At 42.5% G+C, this 13,625-nt stretch overlaps 2 protein-coding genes across 2 annotated transcripts in view; one reads left to right on the forward strand and one right to left on the reverse strand.

Moving 5' to 3' along the window:
* The window catches only part of scfd2 (sec1 family domain containing 2), an 87,612-nt gene extending 84,569 nt beyond the window's left edge, over positions 1–3,043 (forward strand). The window contains exon 9 of the mRNA XM_044362772.1: positions 2,524–3,043. Coding sequence (XP_044218707.1) covers positions 2,524–2,616 — 93 coding nt within the window. The 3' untranslated portion in view covers positions 2,617–3,043. The remainder of the gene's footprint in view (positions 1–2,523) is intronic.
* Positions 3,044–4,080: 1,037 nt separating this feature from the next.
* Positions 4,081–6,647, reverse strand: rasl11b (RAS-like, family 11, member B). Its single transcript, XM_044361440.1, has 4 exons — positions 6,326–6,647; positions 6,155–6,211; positions 5,951–6,027; positions 4,081–5,369 (listed from the first exon to the last, which is right to left on the reverse strand). Exons 1-4 carry the CDS (start codon positions 6,438–6,440, stop codon positions 4,872–4,874), a joined length of 747 nt encoding a protein of 248 aa, XP_044217375.1. The 5' UTR covers positions 6,441–6,647; the 3' UTR covers positions 4,081–4,871.
* Between the last annotated feature and the right edge of the window lie 6,978 nt (positions 6,648–13,625).

A 13,625-nucleotide genomic window follows, 5' to 3' on the forward strand; every position in this document is an offset into this window, starting at 1 on the left:
AGATGTGTCAAACTGTAAAATGATCATTAAAATACACATTCAGGTTACAAATTAAAATAAATCCTACATGTTTCATACTGGGCCTGGTACAGATTTCATACTGACAGATTTCTTACTGGGCGCGGCAAAGAATGTGAGTGAATGAACATAAACGCTGACCTACATACACAGGTGGCTCACATCAGGTGTAGAAGTGAGGGTGCAGTCTGATCTTTGTATTAATTACCGTAATTTCATACATGAGATGTTGTGTCTTTCTGCCTTTGTGTTTAGGGGGGGGGGAGTTTAAGTGCTGATTATATATGCAATCCACACTGCCAACTGCAAAACATGCAGATGAATACGTTTTCTCTGGGTGAGAGGAGGACAAACAGGGAGATCAGGCTGAGTAATATGGGTTTGTCTTAATAAAAGGCTTCGAGAACGAGGCCAGAGGCAATGAAAGGCTCGGTCAGGATCAAAGCCTTCCATCTGTAATCAGGGAGACTGAATAAAGACAAGCTTATATAATATCCTGCTGGCCCACACACACACTGACCTCAGCACATACAGTGCTTTGCAAACGTTGTAGCTGCTGAAGATGTTTAGATTCTTTTTCTTAATGCAATACCATGAGAGAGGTGTCTGATTGATGCCAAATTTATTCTGCAGCATGACAATGATTTCATTCCTTCTGATTTATGCACTTTGTATGAAGTTAATGGGTAAATAAAAACCATTTATAGCATTATTTCTGTTAGCATCCTCACTTTTAGTGCCTAAAACTTTGGCACTTTTTTGTACTGTACATGCACAACATACTGAAACCAAACTGCACATTTTAGTTGGGCAGAATTCCTTGGAAACGTACGTCCTCTGCCACTATAAACAGACTCACCGCCAGTTTTAGGTGCTGACCCAGTGTTAAAGCAACACTGCTGCAGAGAAACAGAGCTGCTCTGTTTTACTACATAAGAGGACTGTGCTTCTCATTCTAACTAGACAGCAGTGAAACAGTGCTCAAGTTTTTTTTAACCACATCTGGGTCCAGATCTGCATCAAAATACACTTATCAAAAGAAAATCATGGTGTATGTATGTCTATATGGGTTGTTTTTTTTTCTCATTCAAGTGAAGTACTTCAAATCTGTAACATGTTTTTAAAAAAGCACTTAAAGAAGTCTTGGATCCACACCAAAATTCAGTCACTTGCTCCTTGAGCCATTGTTTAACTTTCCATCTATTGTCACTGACATTAGCTCAGGTGATACTCTACCTTAAATCTGTCCTTTAAGTGTCAAACTCTCACTTCCTCCTGACTTGTGAATGTAAAAAGTTTGTACCGAAGGTCTGCTTATTTGCGCAGAACAAAGGGATTCACAGAGGTCACAATGAATTCTAACATCTCTTTTCAGACGTGTATCACATCGCATAAACGTTGACATGCGGGCCTCATGTCTGAATAAGCTCCTGAGTCACGTTTTATGTAAGAGTCTCGACAGCAATCTTAGGTTGGATCTAGTGAGATTTCGGCAGCACGTCCAACACGGCGCAAGTCTGTATTAAACGCTGTGACATTGACAATCACAGCAGCACACAGTGGTTGAATGCACATCTTGTTCCACATTAACTAAGAGCATTTTAATAAACTGATCACTTAATTCTCATCTCTTATGAACAAATAAAAAAGAAAACCAAGAAACACTGTGAATGAGTCCAGATGAAGGTGTGACAGTAACCAAGTTGTTTTTAATCTTTTTCTTTCTTTCTAAAATCCTAAATTTAATCAAACCACAACCATAGCTGTATAGGATCAGAAAACTTTCACAACTGTATACTTGTGAAAGTGTGATGTTTGAAGGCTCGCCCTTCCTATATTTTTAATTTTCAGCCATGCCAACTGCTACGCAGCATGTGAGAAAGTAGGGATTTAGGCCAGTTATTCAACGTTTGTGCTCCGTCAGTGCAGTAAAAATAGGCAGCAGAATTCTGTCTAATGGTGCAATTACTGGGAACATTTATCAGGCGATGCACTAGAAGAGAAACAGCGAGTGTCCCTTTGCCCTCATGATGGTCATTAATTAAGCCTTCAACCACAAAATATGTTTTAAAATCCATCACTGATGCAATCTGTGACATAAATGAAAACTCTTTTCTTTGTTGACATCATTACTTTTTAACTCACTGCTGCTCACAGTTACTCATATCACTCATTAGTCATAATTTTCCCCCAAACTAGGTAAAAACACAACTTCTGTCTCATTCTTAACATTCTATAAGTGTATTTTATACTCAAAAAAGAGATTTTAGGTTATGTATCCCCAACTAAAAGGTTGTTTTTGAGATGTTATGCCACAAAAACAAAGCATAGTCCCCTTGGCGAAGGTAATCAGATGTAACCAATAAAAATTTAGCAGTTGCCAAGGCGCCTGATTCATGCACCTTGCTGATTACCAATTTTCACATGTCTTCTTCACTTAGAGGTGTCGAGTTACACACGGTGACCTATTTTAACCTTAACGGGCGTGTTTGTGCTCCGCTCCAGGTGCTGGTTCTGTCCACCAGACTGCTGAGGCCAACAGATATCCCCGACCTGCTCTTCACCTCCCAAAGACTGGTGCCCGATATCGGTGTCTGAGGCCATCACATGGAAATGCTTGCATGCACACGTGGAAGGACACATGCACGGCAAACATCTCAGCACCTCATCAGGTGTGAGTCAGGCTGGATTAATGACATTCTCTGTTAAAAGCTGCAAGTGGAAATCATGGAGACCTTATACAAATTAAGAAACATGTTGATGAAACATTCCTGTGTGTTTATGTGGATGTGTCTTGTCAGATTTAATTCTGAAGGGAACTGTAAAATGATTATATAATAGTCGCTATTGGGCTTATTTTTCTTGGAGAGCATAAAGAAAATTAATGTTTTTATGTGTGACTGACATTGTCCCTCTTATTCTGCCAAAGTTTGTCAAAAGCCACTTTGTAGTTTTTGCAACAGGTGTAGAACTACGACGCACGCTTGCATCAAATCTTAATAAAATCATCTACTTTTCAAACACATGCTTGTGATTGTGGTTTTTGTTTTGCATTTTCAGAACATCAGACTCAGTTGTTAGCCGTTTTGACCAGGATTAAAAGCAGGGCGCATGTGTGAACTCATTACAAGTGAAGGTGTGAACAGAGGAAGGTGTGCTGTTGTGGTGGAGAGAATACACACTCTCTGTTAGCATCCATTCTCACCTCGCCACGTCACATGGTGGCAAATAAGAGCAGAATAACTGTCTGCTACGGACGATAATTCAGTCACACCTAGAGCTTGCCTACACCTTCCCGGCACTCCCCCCCTCCCCCTTCCTTCTCGCTCTATGGACTCTCTTTATTCTCGCTGACATGAATCACCTCAGCAAGAGCTCAGTAATTTCAGCCACCTACATCGTTTCTGAGTAACAAGAGTCTCCCACGTTTAGTCAAACAGAGAGACAAGAGAAATAATTCAGTAAATCCTCAGGTTTTGTGGCTCCCTATCATATCTGATAGAAAGAAATTGGATATTCAGAATTCACTAATTAAGTTCTGAATTGTAAATAAACACATCTTGAACGTAATAACACACGTTCAGACTTAATTGGAAAAGAGCTTAATATCATTTTCTCCTTATCTTCTGGGAGATTGCGATTCTCGGATGAGTCCCTAATAAAACAAGGTCAGCTCTGAGAAAACTAACATGAACTCCTCCGTCACTGTCCACTCAGGTTATTTCAACAACTTTTTCGTTAAATTGATTTTCTGGGGTCAAGGACTTCACCAGGTTTTTAGCTTTAGAAGCAAGACCTGAGAAGCCACTGTAGAGTCATGCTTCTGTTGTCTTCATGCTAATCATCGCTGCTGTTATAAAAGCATTTTAAGTGAAAATGGTTTATTCATGTCTTATTCTATGTGCGTCATCATCTTTACAGCAGCAGTGATGTTTGTCATAGGAGCCAAGGACACCATGTAGACTTTGACTGTTTGTTTGATGGTGCTTCTAGCCATTCCTGCAGTGCATACACCCGTGCAAAATGATTTAAAAAAAAAAAAAAAAAAAATCAGAGACATAATCCAATTCATCATCATTTTATTGTGAACAAAATGTGATTTTTCCAACAAATAAATAACAATAGGCCCTTTTGGACTATTCCTGTTTAAAGTGCATCAGTGATAATAACCGCCACATGCTACATACGGTGTCTGCTGCCCCGCTACCACCCCCTCCCCCTTCCCCCTCAACTCATCACTCCATCATGCACAATAATATTTCTGGATCATGTAAAAAATATACTGCAAATATTGACATACAAGAGACTGAGTACACACATACACACATATGCTGCTGCACAGAGCCCTGGCTCAAGTGTCTGGTATAATAATACCAGCATTTAGTGGTGCCATGTTGTGGCAGTCTGGAAAAAGAACAGCCACAATAGGCAGCACAGCTAAAAATAAGTAGAAGAGTCCTTCAGAGCTGCTGTTGCCAGGAGAGCTTGATTAACAGTTTCAGAGTTTATATGCAGGATGTCTGGGATTCAGTTGGCCTCAGACGGCTGCCTCTGTGTTCTCTGGTGTCTTTTCTACTCCTGAACAGTTGATGAACCTCCTCACGGCTTCTCCTCATACATGGTGTCTGACAAGGATAGATACCTGTCCACCTAGAGGTCATTACCTCTGTAAAGATTCATCTACCTCCTGCTTTACAGAACCTACCACTGTTCATCTCACAGCCGCCTTCTTCAGCCTTACTGGTACAGGACATCAGTTGAGAAGCATCTTCTCTGTCCTCATTTCTCTTCCACCTTCAATGCTTTCATTCTGTCTGCGGCCACCTTGGACCACTGTCATTTTCTCACCCTCCTCACACCGAGGTGACAGTCCTGACTTTTGCTGACAGCGCTTGCTTGAAACGCCTCTTCAGATCTTGCATGTTGGGAGACTTGGGCCTGGGGATGAGGGGCGAGCGCCTCTTCTCTGTGGCAGCGCTGGCAGAGTTGTGCGAGGAGTTGGGGGCGGGCGGCGGCTGCTTGGCTAGCTGGCAGCACAGCCTGTGGAAAGCCCCGTGCACCTGGCTGTAGTCCTCACTAGCAGATACTTCGTAGAAAGAGCAGCCCAGCGTTCCTGCCAGCAAAGGCCCCTGCTGGGAGTCGACACGCCTCAGGTGCAGCAGGTCTGCCTTGTTGGCCAGCAGGATGACCGGGGGCATATTGGCGCCGCCGACACGAACAACCAGCTGGTGCAACTGATCGATGAGGTCGAAGCTGCGGCGGTCTGTCACAGAGTATGCAAGCACAACTGCATCAGCCCACTGGATGGAGCAGGTCACATGATCAGGTAGACTGATTCCATTATCTGCCATCTGGGAAGGAAAGAAGGGAAAAACTGATTAAAATACAGCACTTCCTTTGAGACACATTCAGACTTTTCTGTCCTAAAACTGAATGGAAGTGAATTCATGCCAGATTAAACATTCCCAAACTTTATGCAACTGATCTTTTGTAATGACTGGAATGCTGACTGAGGCAGACAAGAGCTATAGGGTTACTCCTCCAGAACAGAGAGGTGTGGGTGATTGAGGAGTCTGGATGTAGATCAGGGTATCATTTACCCTGGCCTCAGACATCCATTAACCTAAATAGGAGATTAGACAGCCAGACTGAAAGGCTCTACTAGCAGGACAAAAAAAAAATATGTATACACACACACACACACACTGGTGTTGGACTGGTGCCCAGTCAAGAGAAGCTTAGATGACTTTAACAGTCAGAGAATTAGATTATATTAACTTTATATTGGATTATCCACAGCTCTTAAACAGATTTTCATGTGTTGAACCCGGTCAGCTCTGTTACCTTACAGTCAGCCGTGGGAACATAAACTGTAATCTGTCTAGTTTCTGTCTGAGTTCAGGGGAGAAGGAAAAAAAAAAAGAGCTCTTACCTCAACACCAGGAGTGTCCTGAACCTGGATGGTCACTTGTTCTCCATCTACCTGGACTTCTCTGGAGTAGAGGTTACCTGCACACACAAAGCCAAATAAAACCATTTTAAAACCGACAGTTTCACAGTCTTGAAGAGACAAATTAGCCGGTTTATTACTGAACAAATATATATATATATATATATATATCGCTCCGTAACTCACCAGCGTTTCTCTCATAGTCTCCGATGAAGCGTCTCGTTAAGAATCTCACTACGAGCGCTGAAATAAAGACAAAATATCGGATGTTAAACGGCATAAAATTAAACAAAATAAATCACTCTATGGATGAGCTGTGAATAAACTACGACACTACGCTTCCGTTCATTTTCTTACCTGTTTTCCCAACTCCGCTGCCTCCTATCACAGCTATTTTAATGACCCGGTTGGGGACCGAGCATTCAGGTGCTGCGTACTCCGCTATGGTCGTCATGTTCTGGATCAGACGCATTTTTTTTTACTGTCCGTTTGTCAATTCCGTTCAAAAAAAAGCAAAATGAAGACAAAACTATCTTCTTTTCTCAAATCTTTTAAAGCTTGTGAACAATATCTTCAGATGAAATCGGTGAAGTGAGTCCTGTGTCTCTCAGTAGAGTTAAAATACACGAAGGAGGAGGAAGAGGGATCCGCGGGCACTGCTGCAGAGGAGGAGCGCACGCGGCTTTTATAGGGCTGGAGAGGCGTTCAGATCTGATTGGACGCTGGTCAGCCTCCCCCCTCCCTCGTGTCCCCCCTCCACCTACACGTGGATATGCAAGCTATACACAAGCTGCTGCAACAGGTGGGACCCCTACCTGGATGTCCTGACAAAACTTTCTTTTAGGAAGAAGAGGGAAAAAAAGAAGTTCTTTCTATACAGTAACTTGACTGTTGTCATACAATAAAAAAAAAAATTAAAAAAAATATTGCAATAAAAAACACCATAAAAACAAAAATATTCTTATACTATAATGCTAGCTTCCCATAAATAAACTACAAATAGTCTGCCTTTATCTCTTGAGTATTACTCATGGATGCCATAATCATCCTAAAAATAGAGCCCATTTTTCTTCCTCACTCATGTTGCATGTTTTCTGCACGTTTCTCAACCATATCTTTTTGTGTGGAATCATAGGATGCACATGGATCCTGTTCAACCACCCAGTGTTGTGTTACAGCTGGTGACCTGCTCAGACATGTCCCTAAACTTGTGAATTGTCCACACACACACACACACACACACACACACACACACACACACACACACACACACACACACACACACAAACACACACACACACACACACACAGGGGGTTAATGGCTGCTAATGTTGTACAAATGCACCCCCCCCTCCCCCTCCCCAAACACACACATAGCTCACAAGAACTCATGCAGAAAGGACTGGATGTCAGAGCTATCGGTCCTCAACATGCTGAAGTGATGAGACCTCTGAAATACATTCAATCACACAATATTTCAGTGTGCAATGCATGAATGGCAACAGGGCGGTGAAATCTATTTTTAGAAGAAACTGCAGAAGATGAAAACATTTGCTGATATTTCACTTGACAAATTGGTTCAGCGGCTGCTTTTTTTCAACACCCCACCGCTCTGATTTAACCTGTATCATGTCTTTGTCCCACTTTCTTTCTGCCTTCTCTGTCACACCCCCCACATGCCTCCTTCTCCCTCTCCCATCTTTCATTTGTGCTCATGTGCTCTGAGGTATTTTGGCATCCAGTCCTTCTGTGATTATGTTCTGGTATGTATTTTTGATAAGAGTGCTGATGACAGGCGGCTGCGCTGAAATATGAAATTAGTGCCCAGGTTTCGTGAGCAGGCATGGTTGCTAGGTGTGCACACACACACAGCTGTCCCTCTAACCACATCACAGCCGCCACAGTGAACTCCACCCCAGCAACATTATGGGATAGCCTGTTTTCTTGATAACAGTGGGTAAATACTGTGCATACTTGTGTTTGATGACATTTAAACTTGATACTGCTCACCGTTTTTTGAGTGCAAATGAAGCTCTGGCTCCTGCTTTTTTTAATGAATGATGTTAGTGAGGTGTCACCATTGTAATCTAAACCCACGCTGCAGCATATTTGTAACACAGAAAGATAAAAGGCATCATTCCCTCCTCTAGCAACCAGGCGAGGTAGCTAATGGTGAAGGGGGGGTGCTTGTGGAGGTGTTTTGAACCTGTAATAAAGGGCTAGGATTCACTCATTTGATACATAAGAGACCCAGAAATGTTGAGTGACTCACAGCAGCAGTCAAAGCACCAGATATTTACAGATGGGATCCAACATCACTTGTCTTATAACAATGTTTATGTATGAACTCCACTCTGATGTCTGTGCAGTTGTGCCTTCAGGCCACTGCTTCCTTCACTTTTCCTGAGGGAGGGCTGGGGGTGAATTAAAATACCTTTGAGTGAAGGCCTGCAATTACAGCTACAACAGAGCAGAACAAGGCCTGACTTGGGGTTCAGAGTGTCACTCACACAGAGGTGACAATAGGTGGTTAGAGAGGGTAAAACGGGGGGTAATCCTTAGCTGGGGTGTGGACAATTGTCAGAGAGAATTCAGGGTATTCACTGAAAACAGTGGAATGTCGAGTTAATTGGGGGATGGCGGAGGGGACGAGGGGCAGGTGAAATCTGGAGGAGGAGGGTGTCTCAGAAGGATGTCCTTGTTGACACAGAAGTGAGGACTGATTTCCCGAGGTGGCCTCGCCTTTTACAGTGGAGCTGAGAAGAGGCATACAGCCGTCGCTTGCCCCCAGGCCTGATCCCACAAAGGACAGTCATTTGGGATATCAGAGAAACTGCGGCAGTTTGGGGCTGCCCTCAGGTCCCACGGTCATATGTTTATCAGCATCATGATAGATACTTATCATGCTCATTGCCTTTAATCATTGTCTGCAAAGGTGATTATAAGGAACCAATTATTTTACATTGAGCTCTTGTCTTTGATTTACTAATCTTGCACTTACTTCAAAGCTGTGTGGCTGCTCCACAAAAACCTTCATGTAATACTCCAAAGTTGGACTCAACAGCTGGCAGGTGGGGTTTTAAATGGTAGCAGCTCCACATGTTTATTCATAAATTAAGAAACAATGGAGTGTAATGCCTGGTTGTTGGACTTCATTGCAGATGCACAAAAACAGTGCAAACTCTGAAAAGCAGATCAATTTGCAGATCTTTTCACAGATCTCTTCACATATTTGTGTATATCTGCAATTACATTTGCATCTCCAATGACCGATGGAAATTGTATTGGCCTGTCGGCACAAGCAGCTCTTGACCCATACAAAGGAAGAGAGGTTGTTTTTTCCTATTGAAATGTAAACCTTCCAACATGTTCATTCATTTGCATACCTCTGAATGTCAACAGTAGTAGGGGGATGGCAGTGCAGTGGTGGTTTTGAGAGGGGGGGGTGGTGTGTACTATGGCACTGAATGACAATAGCAGTCCACCCCTTCCACCTCCTCCTCCTCAAGGAATGCCAGTCATACGCTCTTAGACTGTGAAGTTAGCCAGGTAGTCATAGTTTGCAGGGAACATGATGGAAAATATTTAAATCTCGATTCTCCATCTCTCATTCATGCCCCCCGTTCACCTTGTTTACATTCCAGTGCTGATCTCAAGCGTAACATTAGATAATTGGTTTCCACTCTCATTTCTGAGGATTGACGTGCACATGCCAGTCCACAAACAGTGTGTGTGTGCTAACATGTATGGCTGTGTGCATATGTGCACAGTATGTGTGCATATAAGGGACAGGTAGAAAAACAGCAGTAGGTGTTGCAGTAATAACAGAGGATAGAAGTGTTTTCGTCTGGCGTGCATGTGACCATAGACGTGTGTGTTTAAGGTAAGACTTTAAACTCCAAGATTATCCTGTTTTCACTGAATGAGAAGTTGTTTTTTTTCTACTCACGTGCAAAACTTTTGAGTGAAAAAAATTCTAAATTGCACTTGAATGCACATTTGTTATGTTTCAGTGGGAACATTTTGATTCGAGAGGGAAGGAGGACATTTTTTAATTTGTTTGTGTTATAGTGTTGGAAGGAAGAACAGTCTTTTTCTGGTTGCAGCTTAACAACATCATAAAGCCAGTCGAGCCAAACTGTGACTAATCTCAATTACCAGTCTTACATTAGAAAAAATACAATTTTCAAAACAAATCTAATTATATTTAAATATGTTTCTACAATGCTGGTAATTTAGGTAATTTGTTTTCGGTCCAAAATATCCCAATGTGTTTTGGTAAATATAGGTTTTAGCTTCTTACTTTCAACATTTACATAAGAATCGATTATTCTTATTCTGATTCTTAGTCTGATTGGAAAAATATGGAAACAGCTTAAGGAAAGGCAGACAGCTACATTCAGTAATAACAGTTATTAATTTTGATGCATCTTCCTCATGCAAAAGGTAAATAATTGTGTCATCACCACACATTTGGAGGCTAAACCGTAATGAGTCAAGCAGTGCACCCATTAAACAATAAAAATTGGGTTGGGGGGGGGGCCACAATAGAGAATAGAAAGTTATCTGTTTGTATTAAAACAACATGAAGTTCACATAATTGTTCAAACTGAGAAGGAGATGTGGGCAGATGGATCTCTGGATATCTGAGACAAGCAATTTCAGCTTCAGCCTCATTTTTATGAATCATTATTGCTCAGGCGTCCATGGCGACAAACACACACACATTTATTTATAATGAAATTTCTGTATAAGAAATCTCGGGAGCCTGTCTGTAAGGAGATAAAATCATTGCGAGCATGACAGAGGCTCACAGACAGACAGGGACAGTCTGCACTGGACAGATTGTGTTGAGGACATGGGGTTCAATGGTTGAGATTTATGGTTTTGGGCCTCTGTCGGTAATTTAGACTCCCTCCCTCTCCCCGGGGGCCTTGTCTGTCTGTCTAGCCTGCTTTTATTGCCCAGTCTGAACGGAGCTGGAGCTCACACTGGAGGTAGAGTGAGGTTCAGAGTCGGGCCTCTACGGTTTAATATAAACAGACAGCTTCCTTGAGGGCTGATTGTGGGCCTGGGCTGGAGCTCCGTTCTGTGGAAGTGGTTACTGAGTGGCCAAGATGGAGCCGCTGCCAAGTCTTGCTTCACATACTGAAAATTATAGCAGCAGTACTGTGTGTACCATGTAAAAATGTGCCATAGCTTGGAGTGGAATTCCAGTCTATATGCTTAACAAAAATGAAAAGTGTGACTCGGATATGATTCTGACTCTGATGTGACTTGTCGTAATCACCACTCTTCTCTGCCCTCTTCACAGTCCGCAGCAGGACACATTGGCCCGTTTAGCTTGTCAGCTCGCAAGTAACAAGAGCCCAGTGATGAATGAGGGAGCTGGGCTGAAAAAAATTACTGCTGTGCACGTGCAGCCTGATTCAGGTTGGAGTAGAATATTAAAAAGTAAACACGAAGAGAAGAGGAACAGTATGTGCGCACAGAAAATAGCCTCCCAAATATTTACTCTCATTTGCAGTCCAAATACCTTCATTTGACATCTTCAGCCTCACATCATTATCATCATGCTTTATTGACAGCTTTATTATCTGGCTATTTTGACACTTTGCCCGTGCATCTGTCATCTTTAACTGACCCCAAGGTAGCTTTTCTGTCATTCCACTGGCCTAAAGACTAAATAAAGTTTTGTGTGCAAACTGACAGACGGGCTCACTCCTGTCACCATCTTTCACAGGAGGAATGGTCCTGAATACAGGTGGATTAGACACCTGTGAACACACGTGTGAAGGCACAAGTACACATGCATAAACCAATAGAAAAGAAATGAGAAAACATTACAAGATTAAGATGTTAAGGGCGTGTTTGCATCTGAGTGTGTGACCTGAAGGACTGTCCATCAGCATACTGAAGACAGATATGACAGGAGAAGCATATTTGAATAAACACAGAGGTAGTTAAAGGTTCTGTCACTTGATGTTAAATAAGGTTAAATAAGGTGAAAAAAGGGCATACCACACTGATGACCGAATAAACCAACAGCCCTGTTGTGAAATGACAATAACTGCTTGCTCTTTTAATATTTTTTCATGTGCAGAAAGTGCTTTTATGAGCCTGAAGTGCTCTGTTCCTTCTTTAGAGTGTTAAGGCTCATTAATCCTTTGATGAATTACTTCTCCTTTCCTCTGGTGAGCTCTCTGACTCAGAGGAGCCTTGAAGCCGTCATTTTGGGGAAAGTAGAGCGGGAACATAATTGCACAGAGTGTCTTCACCTTGTTCCTGAGATTCACACTTAATCACCGATGTTGCTCTGCCAAGTCTGTCACTCGATGACCCATAATCGATCTGTACCTTTCTGCGGCACAGTTAGTTTTTGTTTTATTTTAAGTGTGACATCCGTGCTCAGGTCATGGTGTGTATTCACGGTGAAGATTTTTGGATAATTTATTATGAGTTGTTCTCCGAAGCCCCCTCAGTCTTCACACATGCTGTTGTTTGAAAGAGATCCTCCAACACGTTCATTGTGACAATATACACTCATGATTGAGTGTTCGTTCATATGCACATACACACCCGCGCAGACACCCATGCTTTGGCGTACGTTCAGTGATTACGTAGCGTGCTCACAGGCTGTTGCACAAAGAATTAAAACATCGCCGCATGAATGTGTATGTGTGAGCCTGAGTCAGAGGCAGACTGAGATGAATCTCCCTTTAGATTCTCAAGGTCATTCTCTGCACAGTGTCGGTCCTTTGTGAGGACACTCAACAGGAAGAGAGCGTGTGAGAAAACAGATGCTGGGCATTTTAATCTGTGTGTGTGTTAACGGAAGTTCAAAATTTCATGTTAGTAGGAAGCAGAAAGGAGAAGCGGAGAAGGAGTAGATGACATTTTAAGGATTTTAATGTGGTAATTAATCAAAGCATTAAGTCTGCGCTGTGTTTCGGTGTTGCTTCCCTTGATGTGATCATCCTATTACCCCAACCGTGAGGGTTCATGTCTCCTCTTCTTCTCTGCGGCCTCTTCAGCCCACCGCAGACAATCCTTGGCTGCCAGTTACACACTTTCCCCCCAGCGTGGCCCTCAGAAACACATTATGTCTGCTGCAGGGAGGAGTTGTGGTGTAGCTGGGCCATTAGGACGCCACAGAGTGAGAAGAGGAAAACTGACGGGCCAAACTGCTCGGGGCAATAATGGGGGATACGTGTCGGTGTTCTTGAAGGGTACACACTGTACTCTACGCAAAAATTGGCAGGGACGATGAAAAAAAGAAAAAGATGTGCGTCAGACCTCCTGAGGGAAGGAGTACCACAGCATCATGTGAGACAGAGAGAGCTGTCTCCTCCTAATGCTTCACACATCACATACTGAAAATGACTTCAAGTCCTTTCATAGCAGGAAATGATTGTAGGAATATTGTTCATACATGCACTCAATGTGTTGCAGAGTCTGCATGAATATTCTCAGTGCAGCTAGTCTCCTTTTCAGCGGCAGATATTTCCGCAGATACATAATGTCATCAGATATTCATATATTCGATACTTTGACGCACAACAGAAAGTCAAGGTGATTTTTTTCTAAGGAATGTCTTTGCCTCTCACGGATAAAAGAAAAGACTCGCACATTTATTATGCAGGTGCGTCACTATTTT

This window comes from Thunnus albacares, chromosome 9 (genome assembly GCF_914725855.1).
Source record: "Thunnus albacares chromosome 9, fThuAlb1.1, whole genome shotgun sequence".
In the NCBI taxonomy this organism is placed as follows: Eukaryota; Metazoa; Chordata; class Actinopteri; order Scombriformes; family Scombridae; genus Thunnus; species Thunnus albacares.